This window comes from Eublepharis macularius, chromosome 2, assembly GCF_028583425.1.
Source record: "Eublepharis macularius isolate TG4126 chromosome 2, MPM_Emac_v1.0, whole genome shotgun sequence".
In the NCBI taxonomy this organism is placed as follows: domain Eukaryota; kingdom Metazoa; phylum Chordata; class Lepidosauria; order Squamata; family Eublepharidae; genus Eublepharis; species Eublepharis macularius.
The window spans coordinates 168,192,223-168,217,085 of NC_072791.1; the positions used below are offsets into that span (position 1 = coordinate 168,192,223).

At 39.6% G+C, this 24,863-nt stretch overlaps 1 protein-coding gene across 2 annotated transcripts in view; it reads right to left on the reverse strand.

The window, feature by feature from the left end:
- Window positions 1-22,980, reverse strand: part of SNX4 (sorting nexin 4) — a 51,060-nt gene extending 28,080 nt beyond the window's left edge. The window contains exons 1-4 of one of the 2 annotated variants that reach the window (XM_054971785.1): window positions 22,711-22,980; window positions 19,059-19,177; window positions 2,096-2,234; window positions 1,005-1,154 (exon numbers count right to left, since the gene is read on the reverse strand). In XM_054971785.1, coding sequence (XP_054827760.1) covers window positions 1,005-1,154; window positions 2,096-2,234; window positions 19,059-19,177; window positions 22,711-22,893 — 591 coding nt within the window. In that variant the 5' untranslated portion in view covers window positions 22,894-22,980. The remainder of the gene's footprint in view (window positions 1-1,004; window positions 1,155-2,095; window positions 2,235-19,058; window positions 19,178-22,710) is intronic. The other variant, XM_054971786.1, reaches the window with a different exon arrangement.
- Window positions 22,981-24,863: the final 1,883 nt, after the last annotated feature.

The window sequence follows — 24,863 nt, forward strand, 5'->3', positions numbered from 1 at the left end:
GTGGCTGCTTTCCCAGAGCATGAATTCAACCCTTCTTTGCCTGTATAGAACTTTCCAAGTTCTCAGAGGTAGAGTAGAACAGTTTTTCACATGTAGCCTGGCTGTTAAGATATACTACAGAGCTGGCTAGACACTTAGATATACTACAGAGCAGGCTAGACATTTTCACTGGATAACTTTCACTGGATGACTCTCCCTTCCAAAAGCCAGTTTAAAAAATCTACACAGAATCTTAATAACCAACCTCTCATATAATTTTTTGCATCATTCAAATTAATAAACACCCAGGGCTTTTTTTCTGGGAAAAGAGGTGGTGGAACTCAGTGGGTTGCCAGCACAGGGGGCAACTCCTGGCGGGAGGTGGTGCCCCTGGTACCACATATGCGTGAGCAAAGTGCACACACTTCCAGTATAACTTAGAGACATGCTTATTCCTACCTAAAAAGCAGTTTTGCACACTAGGATCTCTCAGAATGTTTTATGGTCCTTCCTGTTTTTAACTTTTGATTTGGGTTTTCTTTATGACTGATTTTCTATTCTGTGGTTTTAACTTCTTTATTATTGTTATTATTTTCTGTTATTATAAGCTACCTTGAATATTCTTGAGAGAATAAAGGTAGGCTATTAATTCCACAAAATAAATATAAAAAAATAATAGACTTTATAAACTGCAGCACTGCTACTGAAGCATAATATACTGAAGTCTGTTTTTCAGTTTACCCCAAATACGACTCAGCTAGAGGGCAAACCTCATACCTGAAAACTGGTATGGAAAATAAACCAGTACACACCATGAAAAGTAGCACTGATTACATGACATTACATAAAATGATGATATATAACACTCTACAAAATTTCTATTACTGTTGCACCCTATATTTACAACAAGAAACAATATGCGAGTAACTGAAATAAAGCTGCTATTTATACAAATCCATATATTAATTCAAGATCAAGTCAAGATATTAATTTTTAAACAAATACAGCAGACAACATTAAGCTACCTGGGTTAAAAATGTATTAAAAATTCTGTCCTGGCAAAGAATAGGATGTGAAGCCACACGTAAGAGAAAATTTTCCAAGCCAATTCTTCGTCTTTCCACAAAATCTGGATCCATGTTATCTGCTGATAATTTATGCCAAACAAACTCTGCCTGTGGAACAAGGACAGTATTAAATGCAAAGCTATGAAAACTCTATTTTAAGAAAGCACAATGAAATTGCTCTAAATTCCACAACAGGGAAGGCTGGATATTTGTAAATTAAGCATACTGACAATATGCTTGGTTCTGGTATTTCCAGAGGAATAGCCATGTTAGTCTGTTGTGCAAAACAAAACAGAAGCCCAAAGGCACCATAAAGACTAACAACATATTCTCTAGCATGAACTTTCATTGAGTTCTCTGATTCATGCAGGAATAAATGTTGTTAGTTTTTAAGGTGCCATCAGACTTGTTTTGGTTCAGGTATAACATGATACAATGGGTTGTTTTAACTACTAAGTGAAGCCAGGATTCAGTTCACAGATGATCATTCAAATTCTGGCTTTTCCTGACAGGTTCTGGTTTCATTATCTTTGCCACCCAGAGACCCGGCTGGTATCCCAGTCTGTGGTGTGCTATGTTGGGCAGCACTGCAAAATAAGTCATGTGAAACCAAAGTTAAGACTAACTTAAAATCATGATTTCAGATTCTCATTTGACATACCCTAAGCAACCACAGTTGGCAAGATAATCACACTAGTCACTGTTTATTTAATTAAACTATGGTTTTGTGTAACATCTGAAATGAACGGTCACCACATACTTGTTTTAAACAATTAATTCTGGGGTAAAGAGCAACACTGAAACCTTGAGCTCTGACCATTCAAAATCTACTCAGGCTTGGCCATTCAGATTTCATTAGGCCTAGGCCCGAGCTGCTTTTTTAAAAAAAAAACTGAAAGCTGAGAGTTTCACAATATTAAATCCTAATTTATTTGCTTGACTGGAACAATAATGGAGCAATTACACAATCTTGGATAAATGCAAATATGAGTGTCATGGAAGTAGAGATGGGGAAAACAGAATGAGGTGAAGTTGCTAGGTTTTCTTACCCGTTTTTCTGGCAATGGTGGAACAATGACATGTGGATAGTTAACTAGCAAATAATTCCTCAACAACTCAAATTCACTGTATCGTCTCCAGAGAGAATCTGGGGGAGAACACTGACCTTCAGTTTGCGAATCCACAGCCCTGAAATACATCAGAATAGTGTTCTCTCTTCAATATTACCATCAGTACAAATGTCACAATACAGAACCATACAAAACCACCTTGAGAAACTGTAATGTTAAAATTATTGCAATGGTCTTTGAAGTGACATCATCATGGATACTGAACTGTGGATAAACAAATATTACATATACTAACCATGAGTTGAAACTGCTAAAATGCTGTTACTGTTCTCTTTCTTTAGATTGCTTTTAGCAGTCTTTTGTATGCATTTGCATTTTACCTATATACAAAACCATGTCCGTGTTAGATTAAACAAGGATTATATATGTTTAAAAAATAATACACTTTTTAAATTGCAATAAAAACAACACTTGTTCAATACTTCATTTCAGTGCCTATACAGAATTTTACTGAAGTTCTGATCCCATCAGATGATCTATATCAGAACATGCTCACCTTGGGAAGAAAACTATGAAATGCTTTAAAAGCATCCAGAAGACTTTCAAAGCATACTATTCCTAAGTAAATGCATGCTGAGAAGAACGAGTACAAACTATCAACAAGGTATTTTGAGATCATCTACAAGTGGATTTAATGCACTATATTAAACAGTCACGTGCCATCATTTCTTCCAGTAGGGTTTTTAACTGTGTAGTGTTAAATCAGAAACTGCTACTTTTAGTTATTCATGGAAAGAAATTACAGAAGCAATCTGCAAAGTATATCTGTCTTTTTATGTTCATTTCAAAGTACAAGAATAAACTAAAGTATGCTTTAATTTAAGGAGTAGGATAGTACATACTCTACATTTACATAGGGGACCAGCAGTTCATTTGTACATATGAAGTCTGTAGTCTGGTACAGACGCCCCTTAGCCTGACATGTTGATTCACTATGCAGACAGGGAGAATGAGCACAAGCATGCTAGCCCTGCCTCCTGCAATTGTCAAGTAGTCTGCATGGGACAAATGCATCGAGGAAGTGCCCTCATGCACACCCTCTCCCCGTGGTTAGTGCCCCTCCAAAACCAGCATAGCTAATCATATGGAAGGAGCATACATGCAGTAAACAAAGGCAGCATGTCATCTGTACAGAGCTAATGATTCTCAGGACCTGCTAATGGAACACATTTCATCCAAGGCCAGTGTATCTCAGGAATACCCACAGTTCTCCATCAAGTTATTTGTGCTGTGCTATCTCCTTGCCACTTTATAAGTAACTTTTTCCCCACATAATGATTATTTCCACATAAAAATGAAATGTTATATCATCACATAGAAACTGTGGTACATACATTTATTTCAGACAGGACAGCTGATGCACATAGATTTTATCACGTAGGAAAATGTTACATGTATTAATGATGTGGTCCTTTATTGCATAATCACAATTTCCATATCTGACTCCAGGCAAACAGATTTTAATGCTTTCTGGCAACTTGAAACCACAGCTTCAAGATTTTTGAGGACTGGAATCCCATCTTATAATACAGAAAACATTGCTTTAAACTCATTTTAGTTTCACAAATATACAGTCACAAGCTTATATGTATTGATTAATAATTTATATAATACTGTACACATTGCACAAGGCAACCTGACTTGACTTACACACTATTTTGACAGATCCGCTGCTTACTAAAAAGCCACACTTTGCATGCATTTTCCATCAAGATGTTAAAGCATCTTTTAAAAAATGTTTTTCAAAAGATAATTGAAGACATAAGAATTCCATCACAGAACAGAAGAAAATAATTCATTCTTAAGCATTCCTTCAAAATGCTAACAAATTGCTACCAGACACTGAATTTTAAAATTACACACAAAGCAAAAAATCACTATGAAACTCTAACCCATGGCAATTTCATTTAAAATCTAAAAAGGTAAGTTGTAATAATACTTTCCCTAGAGTGGATTCCTAGATTTCAAAGCGCTAAGAACACAGCATCAGTCAAAAAAGTTTAGCAAGGTGACTGCAAAACAGGCCAATGAAAAAGACTGTGGAAATAAAATAAATGAACTTAATTATGTGTAGTGTACTAGAATTTAAATCTCCCAGGTTCACTGGAAGAAATCTCTACTTTTAACTGGAACAGATGAAGGAAGCTGTAGAATCGTCCCACTTCTCAAGAAAGTGTTAAGCGCCATTTAAACTCCCTCAGATCTCATCTGTCCTTTGTACTGCGTTGGAAGCATTACACCTTTGCTCAGTTCAGACATAATGCAAAACCATTGTTTATTTTAACTACGATTGGTTCCTGAATTTAGGATTCAGTTTGGGAACTATCATTCAAATCCTAATTTGCCTTGATACATTTCTTTTGCACTTTCATGCACCTCCCCAAAAGACTTTCTAGTATTCCAGCCTGCATTGCAGAAAGAGTGGCACTGAGGAACAAAGCCCGGATGTCTGCATTCATACATCACACATCTGCATATTGAAAGCATCCAATTGCATAGCTATGAATAGTTTCTTCTAAAGGCTTTATATCAAGGTTGAATAACATGGGGGATAAGACTGCACCCTGTGGAACGCCAGACAACTCTCACTCTGAAGATAGCTGGTCTCCAATAGTAACCCTCTGAGTCCATTCCACGAGGAACAACTTAAACCAGAGCAAGGCACTTCCTGTGATATCCACTTCTGCCTCCAAATGCCTCAGCAGAATGGCATAGACTACTGTATCAAAGGCTGAAGATAAATCCAACAGAAGCAACAATTATGCATGGCCTTTGTCTATATTCAGGTGGAGGTTATCAACCAAAGACACCAGTGTCTCCATCCCATAGCCTGGCCTGAAACCAGTTTGAAAAGCACAAGAGTTGTGTAAGAAGATCTGGAGTTGGTTAACTAACTGCTCTCTCAATCACAGATTAGAGACCAGGCGATTTATGACAGACATCAAAGGCTCATTTATATGGTTTTTACAAGATTTTAGCAGTCGAGATGGACAACCCAGAAGTGGGAGTCTTCACAGATGTGAGGATCTTGTCAATATCCACCACTGTAACTGGGTCAAAATGGTTCAGAAGAGGACTGGATGGTGTGTTAAGCATTTCTACTTCATCTATATTACAACCAGCATCCAGACCAGAATGCGTTCAGGCTATTTTATGGGCAACAAACTTTGCAAAGGTGTCACAGCTAATTTTCCAATATAGAGCCAGTAAAGGATGAGATTTAGGAGTCAAAAGATGTTGCACTACTTTAAACAATTTGGATGGAATTACATGATGCTATGGTTGCAAAGTAACATTTTTTTGCCACTATCACTGCTACTTCACAGGTCTTCTAATGGGCTCTGCAGCACACTTTATCAGATTCAGCATGAGTTTTCCACCAACGTCTTTCTAGATATCTTCCAGCCCTCTTTAGGTCACCCAACTCTGTGGTGTACCACCAAGCTGGTTTCCACTACAAGGGTGAGAGAGGTCAGCTAGGAGCAATCGTGTCAATAGCTTCAAAGAGATTTATGTTCCAAACTTCCACTGTAGTCTCAACAGAATACGTGTTTGGAATTTTAAAATCCCCAGAGCATTTTGGAATCCAGAAGGATCTATAAGCCTCTATGAGCAGACCATTTTAATGGCTCCCCCTTTTTGAAGGGTGTCAAGGCCATATACAGCCTTGACTTCATCAAGGTAATAGTCAGACGCAGGGCTCATTTTGAGGGGGAATGCACTGGAACACCATTCCGGCAGTTCTCCAAAGAGGTCACTTGTCTGGTGGCCCCACCCACCTGATTTTCAGCCATTCTGGACCCATTTTGGCCTGGAATGGGGAAGAAAAGGCCCGAATGAGGGCCAAAATGGCCAGGATCGGGTCAGTGCAAGGTGGGGGAACCCTCCCCTGCCCAGCACCGACCCAGTCCTGGCCATTTCGGTCCCGATCCAGGCCCAAACTGGCCATTTTTGGCCCATTTGGCCTGGATTGGGCCACAAACGGCCTGGATTGGGTTGGTGCCGGGCAGTGGGGGGTTCCCCAGCCCAGCACTGACCCAATCTGGGCCATTTTGGCCCCGATCCGAGCCCAAAAGGGCCCAAAAGGGCCACTTTCAGTCGCTTTGAGCCCATTTCCGCAGGGATCAGGGCTGAAACGGCCGGGATCGGGTTGGTGCCGGGTGGGGGAAGCCTCCCCCGCCTGGCACCGACTTGGTCCCAGCCATTTCGTCCCCAATCCAGGCCCAAACTGGCCATTTTGGGCCCGTTTCGGCTGGGATCAGGGCCAAAACCGCCTGGACTGGGTCAGTGCTGGGACTGGGAACCCTCCCATGCCCAGCACCGACCTGATCTGAGCCATTTCAGCCCTGATCCAGGCCCAAACATGCCCAAAATGGCCATTTTGCGTTATTTTGGGCCCATTTCGGCCTGGATCTGGCGGTTTTGTCCTGAGTTGGGGCCAAAACAGCCCTGATCGGGCCACTGCCAGGTGGGCTAACATGCCCTCATCTGGCAGCAACCAAATCCCGGCCATTTCAGGCCCGATCCAGGTCATTTTGGGCCCCTTTCAGCCGTTTTGGGCCCAATTCAGGCCCAAAATGGCCAGGATCGTTCCTCTGATGGGTGGTGTATCATTCTTCTTCTCAGCAGCGGCCCGATCCTGACCATTTTGGGCCCCTTTTCGGCCTCTTTTTGCCATTTTGGGCCCACTTTCAGCCCTGAATGCCCAATATTGGGTCCAAAACCGCCAGGATAGGTGATGTCAGGGGGTGTGGCATATGTAAGGTAAGGTAAGGTAAGTTTATTGTTTGTGGCCAAAGGCCACTACAATCCATACAAATAAAACACATAAAACACTCTAGCAAGTAAACATATGTACAAATATTAAAAGATTAAAATGATCTAGGCAGAAAATACCAGTCAGATAAAACCATTGCTGTCTCTGAAAACAACTCTAGCTCAGATTTTCTTGGCTGCTTAGGCGAAAAGAGAGATTCTATAAGAAACAAATGCAGCAGAGTCAGACAGGAGAAAAAACAATTTCTCAGAGTCTGAAGAGGAGTTTAAATCAATTAAAAACTCTTCTAGGAATTTATTCCTTGGCTCTGCATGAAGTAAGCAGGATAGTAGACAATGTGGTAAATCCTCCACAATGTGAGCACCACAAATACAGTAGCGGAGGGCTTGAGGTGTTTTGGCATAGCACCCAGCTAGCAGTGCTGTGGGCATAGTTTGGAACCGAATTGAGGTAAAGGCTGTTATGAGGGGATGTGGCATATGCAAATCAGTTATGCTAATAACACACTTCCGGTGATGGCAAGGGGTGTGGCATATGCTAATGAGTTCCTGCAGCTCTTTTTCTACAAAATGACCCCTGGTCAGACCACAGTTCAGGCTAAATCTCCAATCCCAAAAGAGCCTCCCTCAATGACTCAAGAATAAAAGAATAAGAAATGAAAAAATGTGGAAATGAAACAATGTAAGTAAAATAGATAGCTGTATTATAAAGCCATAAAATATTTCTGTGTGTTGAGAGAACCTCTCTTTATAGGAACTCTCTTTATAGGAACTTTTGTTTCAGAAACCCACAAAAATTACTCATTATTCCAAACACCTTTATCATTTAATTACTGCAGCCACATTCAATGCTGTAGCCACTGCCTCCATTAAAGATAATTACTTGTTAACATTTGGTCTAGCTTTTCAATTTGTTTTCATTCTAGAGAAACAATATTTGTTAAGTGTTTCAACATGAAAACCACATACTTGCTCTTAACACGGCTATAACTTTATTCCTTATTCAGGAACTGAATCAAGTGCCTGGGGAAAATATTGAAGGAAATTGAAAACCGTTACTCTCACCTTTTAACTAATATTAAAATGTTAACGTAAACATTAATGTTGATGTCAAATCTTTCATCTTTTAACTAGTCAGTGAAGAGATCCAGTGAAGAGATCGTTTCAGTCTAAACACATTTTTTTACCTTTATATGCCAAAGAGAAGTATTTAGCTAATCTTTTTCACACATTATCCAAAATGAGCCATTAAACTGCAAGAATCTTAAAATCAGAAAAGTATAGTTTTTTTTCACAATAATAATAAAACTGTTGAACTGTATGAATTATGTGGTTACATTGTTTTAGTGTTCTAGATGACATGACACTTTCACTCTATGTCAGCATGACTTTTCCTATCTGTTGCACTAAAAAAAAGTGAAGGTTGTAATCTCATGCACACTTAACAGGGAAAAGTCTCACTGAAGTAGCTCAAGCCTATTTCTGAGTAAACAGGCATAGGATCGGGCTATAAGAAGTCTTTTTTCCCTCTACTACCTTCTAACTACACATAGAGATGTAGGATGAAGCATTTTCCTAAATACTTCCCAGTACTTGATTTTCCAAGGAAGATTTTCCATCTCTAAGATTCATTGTTTCATAAAACTAGCAACAATGAATGGAAACCATTGCCAATACAGCGTTAGATAAGCTTAACAATTTCAAAGTTGTAATTAATGGTTTTCAGGTGATTATCCCTAAGAACTGTGTGACAGTATACATGTATGTTTTACTCATTTGTAAACCGGGAAACAAAATATAAATAAATAAATAGTAAATAAAAACCAAATTATGAATTCATCTAATTGATCATGCATCAAATAGTACCTGTCCCTACCAATGCATCTTTCTAAGCTACTTCTTATGACACAGCCTTAAAAATGTAGAAAGCCCGCCTGAATAATTCAGTTTTGCATAGTTTGCAGAAATCCAAGAGACTTGAAGCTTTCCTGACTCTCTCAGGCAGGCCCATAAGAAAAAGCATGTGTGCAGGCAGATTTTGCCCAACTGCAGGGCAGTATCTACAGAAGGCCTTGTCCATACAAATGAAGCTGCTGTGGCAGAACATAGGGGAGAGGTGGTCATACAGTTATGAGGGACCAAAGCCATGAAGGGCTTTGAATGTGGTATTTGTGACACTGAATTGAGCCCGATAGCTGATGGGAAGCCAATAGAGTGACTGCAGAATAGGAGTGATATGCATGCTTCATCTAGGTCCTGAGAGTAAATGAGCTGCACAGCTCACCACCAGCTGAAGTCTCGAAGTCAACTTTGAGCGGAGACCTATGTAGAGAGGATTACAGTAGTCTAGTCTCCATGTTACTGCACCATGAATCCAGGGGGTCAGACTGGCCATGTCACAGTATGGTAGGGGGCTAGTCCTAGGATAGTCTGAATTGTGAGAAGGCCTTTTTTGCAGCTGCATTGACTTGTTTCTCTAGCAGCTGTGCTGGATCAACTATAACCCCATGGCTCTTAACTGAGTCAGCCAGGATCAACTGAACCTCCTCAAAGGTCAGAAACACAATGTCCTTCAAGATCTCTGCTTTTCCAACCAGCATCACCTCAGTCTTGTCTGGGTTCAATTTTAAATTTGTTTGCTTTCAACAAGTTGACAACAGCTGTCAAGTAGTTACTCTGTACTTCTACTACATCACCAGCGGATTTTGATAACAAGATATAGAGCCGCATGTCATCTGCATATTCCATAGCTATGAATTCCATGGCTACAAATGAGTTCTCCTAAAGACTTTACATACAGGTTGAATAACATGGGGAATAAGATTACACCATATGGAACTCCACAAGATAATTCCCACACTGAGGACAGCTGGTCTCCAATAGCAACCCTTCGAGTTCACTCCATGAGGAATGATTTAAAACTAGTCCAAGGCACATCTCCTGATACCTACTTTTGCCTCCAAACGCCTCAGGAGGATGGCATTGTCTACTGTATCGAAGGCTGTAAATAGATCCAGAAGGAACAACAATGAAGTATGACCTTTGTTTACATTCAGGCAAGCGTCATCAAGTATAGCCACCAGAGCTATTTCCATCCCATAGCCTGGCCTAAAACCAGACTGAAAAGGGCTCATAGCACCAGAGTTGTTCAAGGAGGCCTAGAGCTGGTCAACTACCGCTCTCTCAACCATTTAGTCCAGAGTACTAGAGGCCTTCACAGATGCTAGAATTCTGTCAATATCCATCACTGTGATGGGGTCCTCTCACGTGGCAGAAAGGATGTCATAATCATTAGTCTGATATGGAGGTAACAGGGGTGGGAGGGAAATGGATAGTATGTCTGCTGTGAGTTTCTGACACCTGAAGGTATTAGAAGAAGAATATGGCAAACAGGCTTCCTGAACAGAAGACTGGACAGCATAGAGACCCTTTTATTCATTTAATCCCAATCTTGTCTTGTAATTGGGTGAGAGTGTTACGGAGTGTGGCTGCTTAAAGTGTAACAGTTTTGATTTAGAGTTTAACACAGTAGTGAGGGTTCTGACCCCCCCCTTTGACATGTTCTGTCCCCCCTTGGCATGTTCAATGTTTACAGTTATAACCCTGTATCTCTACATTAATAACCAGTATTCTTCCCCAGTTTGTGTTCTTATATATAAACTTCGCTCTTGCTCCCATTATAAAATGGAAAAAAACAATCTTGCTCTGCCAGATTTTTACCTCTCATCTAGGTTGGAGGCTTTATATTTAAGCCAGAATTCTATCTCTATTTGAAGTGACATGGGAAGAAGGGAAAGCAACAGAAAATACTGCAGCCCAAGAAAATTGTCACTTCCCCTACAACATATCTCGAGAAACTTTTGTAAACTTTGTATGTCTCCCACACTCTCCCCAAAACATCAACAATAATCCAAAATTTCCTATTTTGCTGTTCATGTTTGTCCTGTTACTGTTTACAATGGTATGTACAATAATGATAATGTATAAATAATGAACAGCAGCAGTAACAACAAATGAGATGTATATTATACCCAGAAGAACAACTATAAGTTGTTTCATTTCCTTGCTGTGCAATGGTCAAAAGATTATTCTAGTACCCTTTGGCAAAAGAAAGATCTACTGGGAAGGCAGTTGCAAGACTGCAGCATCAGTGTACAACATTTTTACTGGTAACTGTATTACTAAGCAAGTCTTTAAATCTCCTTATCCCGTAAGACAAAACTGAGCAGTGTTCTCATTTTACATATTAATCTGCATTTCAAGAGGTAGCTGAGTTACGGTGTAGTAATAGAACAAAATTTGAGTCCAGTAACACCTTAAAGACAAAAATGTTTTCCAAAGTACAAACTTTCTTGCATCAATGTTTACTATGTCAGATACAGATATATTAATCTAAGAGCCAAGCTACAAGAGACAAATTACATGAGGAGGAGCACGTGAAGGGAATCACAAATGTTAGCCGGGAAGCTGAGTTTTTAGAGATCGAAAGGCTTTGTTAATTTCCCTTCTCTACAGAGCCAGGGAGATGGCTCCTCAGAGGGTTTGTTAATTTCCTCTTTGCCTCTCAAAGGCTCTGTCAGTTTCACCTCTCCTTCTTGGAGGCAAGAGGCAATAAACAAACCTCCTGAACAGCATCTCCCTGGCTCTGTAAAGAGGGGAAATTGACAAAGCCTTCTGATCTCTTTTAAAACTCAGCTTCCCTGCGAACATTGCGACTCCCTTCACTTGCTCCTTGAGTAATTTGTCTCTTGTAGCTTAGCTCTAAGAGATTCCATAAATTTACTACTACCTGGACTGATAGAGGAAAACAAGCCTTTTACTCAGTTGATATGCCCAACTCCTACTGATGAGCATAACAAGAGATTGTGTGTATCTACAATGGCTAGCTTGAAATGAAAGCCTTGGGATCCTAAACATACACACTATACAAAGTAAAGATTTCTAAAAACTGGGAGCAGATTGTGTTAATAACTTGCTTTCCTGTGGACTTCACAGCCCCAATAACAAGAGGAGTTTTACTTCATTTTTTAAAAAAGTAGTAAGCCATATTTGCCCCTTAAAATAAACCGCTTTCCATAAAAGTTTACATTCCTAGAAATGAATGCAACACAGTTTCATACAGGAATCCATGTTTTAGTCCTGCAACCCATACTTCCAACTCACAAGTTTTACAACAAGCTCAGTTGGCCGTTCATATTATAGTGCTTAACCTGTCATTTGAGCATTTACATTAGAAAGATAATCATTTTTACTTGCCACCACAGCTTATTTCCAGTCGAGCTAAATGCCTAAAGTTCACTCTGTTTTGTGAAAACCTCTGGTTTCATGTAAACAGAGGGAATTGTCGTTGTTTTGAATCTACAGAACAGTAATGAAGGTTTAAAAGAAAACATCACTGCAGGAAGGTGCTTCCAACCCACACTACTCAGTGTGTACGTACACAGGAGGTAAAATACCAACAGAATTAAAGATTTTATCTGTGTAAGTACAAAAAAGGCAGTTGTCCTACTCCTTCCCAGGCCATGATTCAAGTAATATACCCAGTTTTGCTTGCCATGTTTTGGGGCTCTCAATAAATTGAGGAGAATTTTATAAACAAAAGTATAAAGAAGTTTAGAAAGACTATGAAGAAAAGTTAAATAAATGGTGATGCTTCATACAATTTCTTTAAAAGCCCTGTTGTTAAATATATTAAATATTAGCAGTGTAGGAGAAAGATTAAGGATAAAAGACACAAGCATTTTCAGATTTTTAAAAGGCTGTCACAAAGCATACACTAGGGATTTGCAATCTGGTTTAAAAATATACCTAACAAATACCCATTAAATATTATTCTGGTATATCAGGATATATCTGTCTTATTTGAGCATATTCAGATCAACAGGTATTTACATTCCCAATTATCCAGATATATTCAGGATATCCAGGAATTTCATTTTAACAATTGCAGCACCTTGTTTCCCCCGCCCCTTTTGCAGGTTTTCACAGGCTACAGGAGAAGTAGAAAGGGAGGCAGTGTTACTGTGTGTATGTCCAAGTCAGTGTTGCTTGTTTGTCACATGCCACTGCTAGGTCTGGCTGGCTGCCTTCCTACTATTAGCTTGCCAGTTTGGGTGCTGGGATTTTCTGGTTTGACATTGGTTATGTTGGACTTGCTTTGGCTCTGGGTACTGCCTGGCATCTGTGACTGACATTGGATCTGTTGGGCTGTAACAGTGTTCCTTGCTTTAGTTTGGTTCTGGTGGGATTCTCTGGTTTGACATTGGTTCTGTTTGAGTTGAGAGGCATGGCCAGTGTGGTTGCTCTTGTTTGTTTGGACAAGGCTCTTTTCTAGGCTTCTGTCTGATCTGAAGAAAGCACTGAATAAGGGGTTTTCCCCCTTAGGAAATAAGGGAGAGTGGTTGGGGACACCTTTTCGAGGCCCATAGAATCAGACCCCTTGACCCAAATGTCTTGATACTTGGTGGGGGGGCGGTGTATAGTAGACAGGCAGGACTAGGTGCCCTGCAATTTTTGTGTAGTTTTCTTGAAAAATGCCCCCTCCAGCCCCCCAGAAAGATTCCCTCATAGGAAATAATGGAGCTGAATATGTTTGAAATTCCAAATTAACCCAAATACTATACTGATATTTCTGGACCCAGATATTGGGAATACCAAATATATATGGTGTAGCAGTTCCTGGCAGTCTGCCTGGGTCCCCAGAGGGGCTGTCAGTCCCCTGCTGATGTCAGAAGGCAAAATCCCAAAAGGACTGGCAAGTGAAACCTCATTGCCAGGGTGGAAAGCAGTCACCACCCTCTCTTAGCTAAACCTTCAGCTGTGAAACTAAGAGGCAAGTTCCAAACCCTACCAGGTTTTAAACAGAAGTCAGCCCCATGAGGTAGACACTCAGCAGGTTAAATCCATAAACAAACTAATAAGTTAGCATGTGGCAAAATTGCCAAAGAACTGGATTTGTATTGAAGCCACAACTCTCAATAAGTGCACACCAAATTAAGAAAAGGAATTTATTAAAGAAAACTGCAAAAGTAAACAAAATAAATATAGAAGTATGTGGAGAAGCACAAAACAACAACAATTTAAGCTAGGCTATATTCACTAGAAGTCCCTGAACTTGTTCCAGATGTTACCTTCAGCCAGGTTCAGAGTCCAAAAGGGAGCTTTAGCTCTGAACTCCATAGGTCCCAAAGACAAAAGCACAAAGATTGCTAGCACAGGAATCCACCAGATGCGTCGCATTCAGGAACAGGAACAAAGCAGGAACAGGTGCCTTTCTCTTCCCTCTTCCCTGACTCCCCTGATCTTCCCTTGAATCTAAGAGACTGAAGAAACAACTCTTTTCAAGACAAGCCGCCTGCAGCCAGCCTAAACTCTTAGCCAATCAAAACGGCCCAAAACCCCTCTGATGACAGACTCAACTATGGCCTGTCCTCACAGGAAATGTAGAAGGGAAAGAATTAATCACCTCCATAAGGCTACGTGCTATCAACTTAGGAGGCATGTACCGCCCTCTGTGAAGCTTTGTCCTTAACAGTTGTTTCAGGACATTGCCACCAAGGTGGTTAAAATAGAGGTCCTACCTAAGAAATTTTCAGACCATAACCCAGTATCCATGACTTATAGGGGGAAAAGGGGTACCTTTAGGTGGAGATTAAATGAAGCTCTGTTACAAAATGAAGGGACTATCAAAGACTTTAAAAATAAACTAAAAGAATATTTTGAATTAACCTTAAACAAAGGTACAGATATGAGAATGGTCTGGGATGCAAGTAAAGCATATATTAGATGTTACCTAATTCAATATAACGCTCAACTGAGAACAAAAAACCAAGAGAAAAAGCAACATATTTTGGAGGAGATAAAGAGCAAAGAAGAAGAACTCAAGAGAGCTCCTGGAAATACTAATATATTGCAACATATTAATATCTTACAATAACTATCGATGTTAATGTCAAGGGAAATGGAAATTAAATTGAATTATGCTAAACAAAACATTTGAATATGCAAATAAGCCAGGAAAATGGTTGGCTTATAAATTGAGAAAGGAGAGAGAAAAGAGAATGATATTGAAAATACAAGAGGCGGATAAGGCATTAACAGACACTGCAGATATACAAAAGGCATTTTATCAGTACTATACAAATCTGTATAAGAGTGTTGATGTGTCAGCGGAAAATATAGAACAATATATTAATAAGTAGAAGTTACCTAAGATCATGGAACAACAAAGACAAATTATGAATGGACCTATAACAATAAGAGAAGTGGGAGAAGCCATAAAAAAGAGTAAGTTGGGAAAAGCTCCCGGACCAGATAGCCTCCCAAGTAGCTACTATAAGTGTTTTGAGGATGAACTTCTTCAGCTTTTACAAAAGACGATGAACTCTATTTTAGAGGGAGGGAAAATGCTGGACTCATGGAAGGAGGCCAACATAACACTTATTCCAAAAGAGGGACAAGATCACACATTGACAAGAAACTACAGGCCAATATCACTATTAAATAATGACTATAAGCTGTTTGCATCGATCTTGGCAGGAAGACTTAAAAGTATCCTACGGGACATTATTCATGAAGACCAAAGTGGATTCCTACCTAAGAGGCATCTAAAGGACAATGTAAGAACAGTATTGGATATTCTGGAACATCTTGAAAAACATAATGAAAGACAAGTTGCTTTGATTTTCCTAGACTCTGAGAAGGCTTTTGACAACTTAAACTGGACATTTTTGTTTAAGATATTGGAAGATATGGACTTAGGGGGAAATTTTATTAAATGGACTAAGTCAATCTATACAACCCAGACTACACGGATAGTCGTGAATGGAAACAATGTGGAATACAAAGAGGCACAAGACAAGGTTGCCCATTGTCACTTTTATTATTTATACTGATGCTTGAAGTTTTGAATAGGGACATAAGATGAGAGAATTCGAGGTGTTAAGGTGAAACAGGAGAACTACAAACTGAGAGCCTTTGCAGATGATTTGGTGTTGATTTTGGAGCATCCTTTGAAAGGAATTCAAATTCTAATGACAAAATTGAAAGAATCTGATGTAGTGGCTGGTTTTAAGGTTAATAAGCTGAAAACCAAAGTCTTAACTAAAAATATGAAAATACAAGATCGAGTGCATAACAGGCTTTAAAGTTGAAAAAAGGTAAAAAACTTGGGTATTACTTTGTCAAATATGAACTGTATGTTATTCCAAAATAATTATATTAAGACTTGGAAAGAAATTAAAAGGGATACGCTAAGATGGGATAAAATTCAATTATCGCTGTTGGGAAGAATAGCTACAATTAAAATGAATGTCTTACCTAGAATGTTATTCCTATTTCAGACAATTCCTGTATTTACAACAGAGACACCATTTAAGCAATGGTAGAAGGATGTATCGAGATATATATGGCAAGGCAAAAAGCCAAGGGTTAAATTTAATGTTCTACAGGATGCAAAAGAAAGAGGAGGTTTGGGCCTCCTAGATTTGAGATTATATTTTGCAGCTAACTGTTTGGTTTGGATGAAGGAATGGATACTGTTAAAAAATAGAAGATTACTGGATCTGGAATGGCATGATCTAAAATTTGGGTGGCATGGGTATCTATGGTATGACAAAGTTAAAGCCAACGCAGAGTTTAATAATAATTATGTAAGGCGTGCAATCCTGAGAGTACGGAATTAATACAAACTTAGATTTTGTTCAAAAATACCTCTCTGGCTGTCATCGCAAGAAGCTCTTTTTAAAAGGGAAATGGTTAGTCCACCTAGATGGTTAACTTATTAGGATTTATTGGAATTCTCTCAGGACCAAGTTAAAATTAAATCGAGAGGACTTAGCAGCAGAAGGGCACGCCTATCAGTGGTTTCCATATATGCAAATTTTGGAGAGATTCAAATGAGACAAGTCATTATGACTTTGAGAAATCTAAAACTGAATTTGAAATAGCTCTTTGTACAAATGATGAACATGTTATTTCTAAAATGTATAAACTTTTGTTGAGGTTTGAGATGGAGGAAGAGCAAGTAAAAAAATGTATGATTAAATGGGCGAAAAATTGTGGACATGATATATTAATGGAGCAATGGGAAAATATGTGGACAAGAGGGCTGAAATTTACATTAAGATCCAGCATTAAAGAAAATTTTTACAAAATGATGTATCGTTGGTATATGACTCCTGAAAAATTGGCTAGAATGTATAAGAGGGCGTCAAATGTATGTTGGAAATGTGCTAAATAAGAAGGAATATTTTTCATATGTGGTGGACATGTAAGAAAGCAAAGAGTTTTCAGTTGTAGATACAATCATCGATTCAGAAGATTTTGAAGATTAAACTTCAGCTGAAACTAGAGGCTTTTCTGTTGGGAATAATGGACAGCCAGTTGGAAAAAAGTTTTAGAACACTGTTTTTATACTTTATTACAGCAAGAGTACTTTATGCACAAAAGTGGAAAACTACAACATTGCCTACAGCGGAAGAACGGTTGACAAAAGTTTTGGAGTTTGCGTTAATGGCAAAACTTACTTCATTAATTAGAGGAAGGACATTAGTTAACTTCTTGACTGAATGGAAACCGTCAAGACTTTTTGCATGAAATGGATAACAAGGATTTGATGACATCTGGATTTATGGATTAAGAAACAGGAACAATAGAAAAAAGGGTTTTTTTGACTAACTTAGAATAAGTGGGACTCTAGAAATGATATATACCTGTTGCAGAGAAAATCAGAACTCAACTTGTAGTGTAATTTAGGGTTTTTGTTGTTTTCTTTTTTCTTTTCCTCTTAATTTTATAGATATATGTATTGTTAGTGTGTTGTGTTTAGAATTATGTGTTTTTTCTTGTTCTCTATGTTTGATGTTTATTGTGTTGTGGTGTGTAGTTTATAGTTTAAATAAAGAAAATTTTAATACAAAAAAAAAAGTTGTTTCAGGTTTGCACCTGCAGTTCAAGGCCTCTTATTTGGCCAGAATAGGCAGTGCCAACCAGCCCCAATCTCCTAAAAGGAAAAAAAAGGTCTCAAAAGCTTAACCCAAGCCTAACTCGAAAAGAAACAAATTGAATAAGTGAATTTCATTACGTATAGTATTCCAGATACCCAAATCCAAAAAATACTGACTTTTTTTAGTGCATACTCAGAGTATACATAGAAAAATTGATTTCTACCACAACAGAAAGTCACTGTCCACCTTTTTCTTTTGTGAAGGCACATCCCCCTGAAAGTACCTCTTCACCCATCCCTACTGCCATCCAGTCCACCTCACAGAGCTGTTGTCAGGATAAAATGGAGAAAAGAAAAAACAAGTATGTGGTAGAAGTTCCTTGGAGTAAGAGCAAGATAAAAAATGAGAATCTAATTTCTTAAAGGGACTTGATGATTACTTCATGGGCTTCCAATTCCAATTTAACAGAAGCTTCAAGAAATGCTTCCTTGTTACTGTTGGATTATATACTAAATTATACACAATGTTGCATTGTTGGAGTTTAAAGGCAAGAATCCTGAAGTGTCATTTGCTAGAGAACAGAAAAAAGCTTCACTGAAATAAAGCCATATAATTTCCTAACTGAATACTTGAAATTTAAAAAAAAATAGGAACTAAGAAAGGAAAGCAAAGCAAACATATTCGGCTCTTCTTTTTATCTACTATGTTGTAATATGAAAGGATCACAATTACTATAATGTATGCTCATGATGAATATTATTTACAGCCTTATGACAAGCTTAAGTTCTTGGGTAAAGAATGACCATTACAAATTTATATTTATTTTAATATAATGTTTACATGCTAACAAAATAAGAATTTCAGGTGGCTATATGCAGCCTTTGAAATTATTAACATGCTCACAGATGGCTGTGTTTTGATAACTTGTCAGTGGAATGAAATGTAACAAAAAATTCACAAAGGGTAAACCAACCCAATCCACATCAAAAACAGTCTGGAGAATTCTCAACTGAATAGTTCATCTATCTATTCACCTATGTATACAAACACATAGGTATCAGAGTATGGATATCAAAACTTTTACTGGAATTGGCCCTTAAAACTACTCACCAGGAATCAATCAGGTAATATTTTATTTTAATTAATTTAATTTATTTTACCTTGTTTCCACCAAGTAAGCAGTGTATGTTTCCTGCATGTTCATGGCATTTCGTCCAGTCCGTTTCTCTGCTTCCGAGACACTGATTTCTATTTTCTTCAATAAACAATCTTCCATCATCTTTTAAACAAGTGAGATACAGAGCGAAATTTAAGTATTAGGCATGGAGAAAAGTCCTTAAATATAAAATACTGAACACATGTAAAATCCTGTATTATTTATTAAATATGTATAGAAGAGCAATGTACTTTTAGAACAATAAGTAATGTACTTGATGAAAGGGGGAAAATGTGAGGTCAGTGAGTTCCCACATTTCAACATGTTACGTGTCCATATTTACAATCAAGAAGTAAAACCTGGTTCAGCCTCCCCAGCTACAGACAAGATGAAATCAAGATTCCTTGATTTCTGCAAACTATGCAAAACTGAATTATTCAAGAGGGCTTTTTTACACAGGTAACAGGGCTGTTCAGAAAGATGCTCTGGTAAATGGGCAGGAACTGTGGACTGTACTACTGTGTTCTGTCTGTTGCTATAAGTATACTCCTATTATATAATTTCTGAATTGTTTAACAAATGTTTATACTCTGTTTCAACTTTGTCTTCAGCTCTGTTTCAGATTTCTGTATATTTTCAGATTTCTGCAATCCAAATCCTATTGCATTATTTATTGAACATCCCACCCTGTATTTGACTTTCACTGTGTAATCCGCCTTGCGTCTCAGCAACAAAGTCAGACTATAAATAAGGTAAATGAAATAAATAATTAATAAATAGGATCAACTGTTCTGCAAACACAAAACTATCTATGACCTTTGCTTTTTGATAAGTGACAAAATGTGGCTTTTTTTAAAAAAAGGCAGAACACCAAATATATAAGTAGGTTAAATCATAGCATACATATTGTGAGACATTCAAGCCCTCAATAATGGAGGAGACCGTTCCAATTCATCTCCTTTAATCATGGTAAAAACAAGACTGCAATAGAAGAGGAATTATTTTTAAAAATTGTTTTTCTTTCTGCTCTCTTGGCCCTTCAAAACTCTACTTAATAACATACCAAATCTCATCACAAAACTGAAGAGCTACTTTGTGTATTACATATTAAGAGAATATATACCACACATATGAAGCATAATTTTTTTAAATGCACTTTCTGTATATGTTCAGGTGGGTAGCTATGTTGGTCTCTAGTAGAACAACGAAACCAATAGTGGATAACCACACCTAAGGGACCCTAATTAACATTCAGAAATGTAACTAAGTATAGAAATTTTGAATATTTTTATGTTATAGAAATTTTAAAGTGACCTCGTGCATATAATACTAATAAATACATAAGTTACAATCTCATACAAAATTATAATTCATTACAATATTCACTATAGGATGCAAGGATATACAATCAAACATTTAAAAGGCAAATGGCCAAATAACAAAGCTCATCATATCAATATCACAAGTTCTTAAACGATTAAAAAAGAGTTCTCTTGTTTGCAGGCGCAAAGATGCCGGAGCAGTCCCAAAGGAATCCCCAAACAATAACAGTAAGTAATCACAATAATTTTTCTCTAAGAGTAATGAGCATTGTTGTTGTTCTTTTGCAGGCGGAATAAGCTGGATTGAAAACACCAAGGAACCACAGACCCAATATGGAACTGGTCATCAAGACATTTGTTTCCAGAGTATCACTTCATCAGTTGTCAATAGACCAACAGTGATGGTTTGCCATTACCTGCCTCTGCAGCCCTGCTCTTTGTTGGAGGTCTCTCATCCAATTACTAACCAAGGCCAACCTACTTAGCTTCTGAGATCTGATGAGATCAGGTTCTTCTGGGCTATCTAGTTCAGGGCAACAAAATCAGGAACAAGCCCCAAAGTGAAGCAAGCTCCTCAGAAAAAATCTACTAAATGACACTGTATACATACTTTCAGTCACAAAGCCCTAAACAGTGTGGTATCAAGGTACCTAAAGGACTGCCTTCTCCCACTGAAACCTGACAGAGATGAACCCGGAACTTCCTGATCTCTAGCTCCATCTCTTAGTTGCCCCATGCACTAGCTGTTGGAGGGGGTGAGAACTATGAAAGCCAGTGTGGTGTAGAGGTTAGAATGTTAGACTAGGATCTGGGAGGCCCAGGTTTGAATTCCCAGTCTGTCATGGAAGCTCACTTTGGACCAATCACGCGTTCTCAGCCTAACCTACTACATAGGGTTGTTGTGAAGGAAAAATGGAGGAGAGAATTATGTAAGCCATTTTGGGTCCCTACCAGAAAGAAAATATAGGGAATAAATGAAATAAATAAATAAATATTGGTGACAACAGAAAGGGTTGGACATAGTCAAAACTCAGCATGCTTCTTGGGAAGGCAGGATAATGAAGTGATGGACAAGTGCCTTCTTAGTTAGTGATCCCTTCAAACAATAACCTTTGATCCCTCCTGTAAGAACAGCCTTGCTGGATCAATTCAATGTCCATCTAGAACAGCACCCTGTTTCACAAAGCAGCCAACCAACTGCCTGGAGAAACAACAAATCAAGCACAGAGGCCAAAGGCAAGACCCCCCCCCCTAACACCTGTTGCCTCCTAGGCCTGGAATTTAAGAGGTCTGCTGCATCTAAAAATGGAGGTTCCCTTTGGTCACTATGGCTGATGAACCTATTCTTCATGAATATGTCTAATCCCAAAACCCCAGTAAAATGTACCTCTGTGACCTTTCAAGCTTCAACTCTGAATATGGAACTAATACTGTTGGAAGAGATGTTAGGTGCCTAGCCTGCAGGAGAACAGCAAGATTTGAGTCCTGTGCTGCCTTAGAGACCAACAAGATTTTCAGGGTGTAAGCTTTCAAGAATCAAAACTCCCTTCTTCATCTGTCTGAAGGTATCTGAAGAAAGGAGCTCTAACTGTTGAAAGCTTATACCCTTAAAACCATGTTGGTCTCTAAGGTGGCAGTGGACACAAAAACAAAATAATGTACATGAAATACATCGGCAGAGCTTCTTAGTTGCTCCATATGAGACATAATAACCGCTTTCAGTGTATGACACTAGCAGTGCAATCCTATGTAGAGTTACTCCAGTCTAAGCCTATTGAAGTCAATGGGATTAGACTCGAGTAACTCTCCATAGGATTGCACTGAAAAGCACTATAGATGTATTTGAAATAAAATGATTGTTCCCCAACGGGCTCCTATGGCTGCCTGCCGCACAGCAGAACAGGGCTCCAACCGCTCTAACAGCTTCGTAGCAAAGAGAATGTCGTAAGGACAACTCTCAGAGGAAAGGGGGCTTCAGCAGGTGCAGTTTTCCTCCCCAGTGCCAAAATTTCCAGTTGTGTTTCCATCGCCGGTGTGCAAGAGCCTCGGCTTCCGAATCGGGAAGCCAGTTCGGTGGCTCCTTCCCCCCGGCCTGCGCCCCAAGGTCCGTCCGAGGCCCATGAAATCTGGCCTCCCCCCGCCTCCTCTCCTCCGCCCAGCGACTACCTTCCAGGCTCCCTCCCCGCGTCACCGTCCCTTCCTCCATCTCCTTTCCCAGCCGGCCTCCAGGCTCCCGGCCGCAGCCACCAGGCAAGCTCGGAAGAGGGAGGCGAGACAGGCCCTTCGCCGGGCCGCGGCCTAATTGCTGCCCAACTGCGACGGAGCTTCTCTCACCGCGAAAACTGCCGCCCCGGCCTCCGCCGTTGCCTCCTCCCCTCCTCCTTCTTCGTCCTCTTCCTCCTCCTCAGGCGCAGGTCCGCCGGGAGACTCAGGCTCGTCGCCCTCCTGGCTGCTACCGCTGCTGCCCCCGCCGGGACTCTCCTCACCGGGATGCTCCATGGAGGCCGAAGGAGGCATAGAAGAGGAGCTCCGCGGCTCCTCTCCGCGCAGGCGCCCAGCAGTCCCAGGCGAGGGCTGGAAGTCGAGTTGTGTGGAGGTGTGAGAGAGAGCCGGTCCCGCGGCTTCCTACAATCAACCTGGATCCTGTGCAGGAAAGTCCTGCTCGATTTAGTGACCCCTACTGAACAATTCTACTTTTCACGTCGTTTCAAAGTGTAAATGGATTACAGGGCAAAAAGGGCAACTGTCAGTCCACTCCGAGGCCTGTTTACCCATCTGAATGGAATTGGACTTGCACTGAAATCCTAGGCATGCCGCTGTGATCAGTGGAGCTTACGCCTAGACAAACAATAAAAATAAGAAAAGGCTGCTAAAATCAGATCATGTAGTCTAGCATCCTGTTTCCCACAGGAGCCAACCAGATTCCCTCCTCCCCCAAGCCTACTCGCAGGGACATTTAGTTATTTATTTACTTACTTACTTTATACCCCACTTTTCTACCCAGATCCAAAGTGGCATACAACGTTTTCCCCTTCTCATTTTATTCTCACAACAACCCTGTGAGGTAGGTTAAGCTGACTGGCCCAAGGTAACCCAGCAAGTTTCCATAGGAGAGAGGGAGTCCCAGATCCAAGTCCAACACTAACCACTACTACAACATGCTGGCTGTTGAGATCTTTCCCTATTGTCCTCCCCCCCTCCCCCCCTGCTCCCATAACCCAAGCAACTGGTATACAGGAGCATTCTGTTTCTGAGCAGAGAGTTTGCATTTAGAATCACGGATCTAGATGGATTTAACTCAGGGTTGCCAGCCTCCAGGTGATGGCTGGCGATCTCGTGGAGTTTCAACTGATCTCCAGGCCATACAGATCTGTTCCCCTGGAGAAAATGGCTACTTTGAAATATGTATTATATGCCATTATACCCTAGTAATGATGTCCCTTGCCTCCCCAAGCCTTGCCCTCTTCAGGCTCCACTCCCAAAATCTCCAGGAATTTCCCAGCCTGGAACTGGCAACCCTACGAACAGCAACTAATTCCCCTTAAATTTCTTTTTAAAGTTTCCTTTTCTAGTGGCCCCCTGACCTGGATAGCCCAGGCAAGCCTGATCTTGTCAGATCCTGGAAGCTAAACAGGGTTGGCCTTTGTTGATAATTGAATGAGAGACCTCCAGTGAAGGCCAGGGTTGCAGAAGCAGGTAATGGCAAACCACCTCTGTTAGTCTCTTGCCTTCAAAACCTCAGCAAAGCTTGCTATAAGTCAGCTATGACTTGGCAGCATTTCCACCATTATTCTAGTGACGATCAGTGCATTCTGTGGTACTGAGTTCCACAAATTCATTGTGGATTGTGTGATAAAGTACTTTCTGTTGTCTGTCCTGAATCTACTGCTCACTTCATTGGTTAATCACAATTTCTAATATTTTGGGGTAAGGAAAAACAGCTATATTTTGCTCCTGCATGCACGATTTTTAAAATTTTGTGGCCTCCTGCAGCCTTAGTCCTAAGTACATATGTAAAGTATTGCAGATGTTAAGCCCAGTCCTATGCATCCTTATTCAAGAAGTGAGTCTCACTGAATTCAGCATAAAAATTCCAACCAGAAAACTTATTTTTCCTTAAGGACTTTCTTAAGGAAAGCAGGTTGAGTCCTGAAACCTTTCAATACCAGAATATGATAACTAGAGCAAAAGCAAATAAGAATTCCCCTGAACATGTGCTGTCTTTTTTCTTCTTTCACCATCTGTTCCTGCTCCCTCTATCCAAAAATGTACAATGATTTATTTCTTACCCCCCACTACCAACTATTTCTCATCACTAAGATTATCAGGGCTACATTTCTGAAACAAGTAGAAATATAATGAAACTCTATAAATATATTTGGGGACTGAACAGCCGAGATATCCAGTTTGTGGAATTTCCATTCACACACATTTATGAAGCGCAATAAACTTTTGCTTAATAGGGCTAATCTGAGTCTCATTTCAAT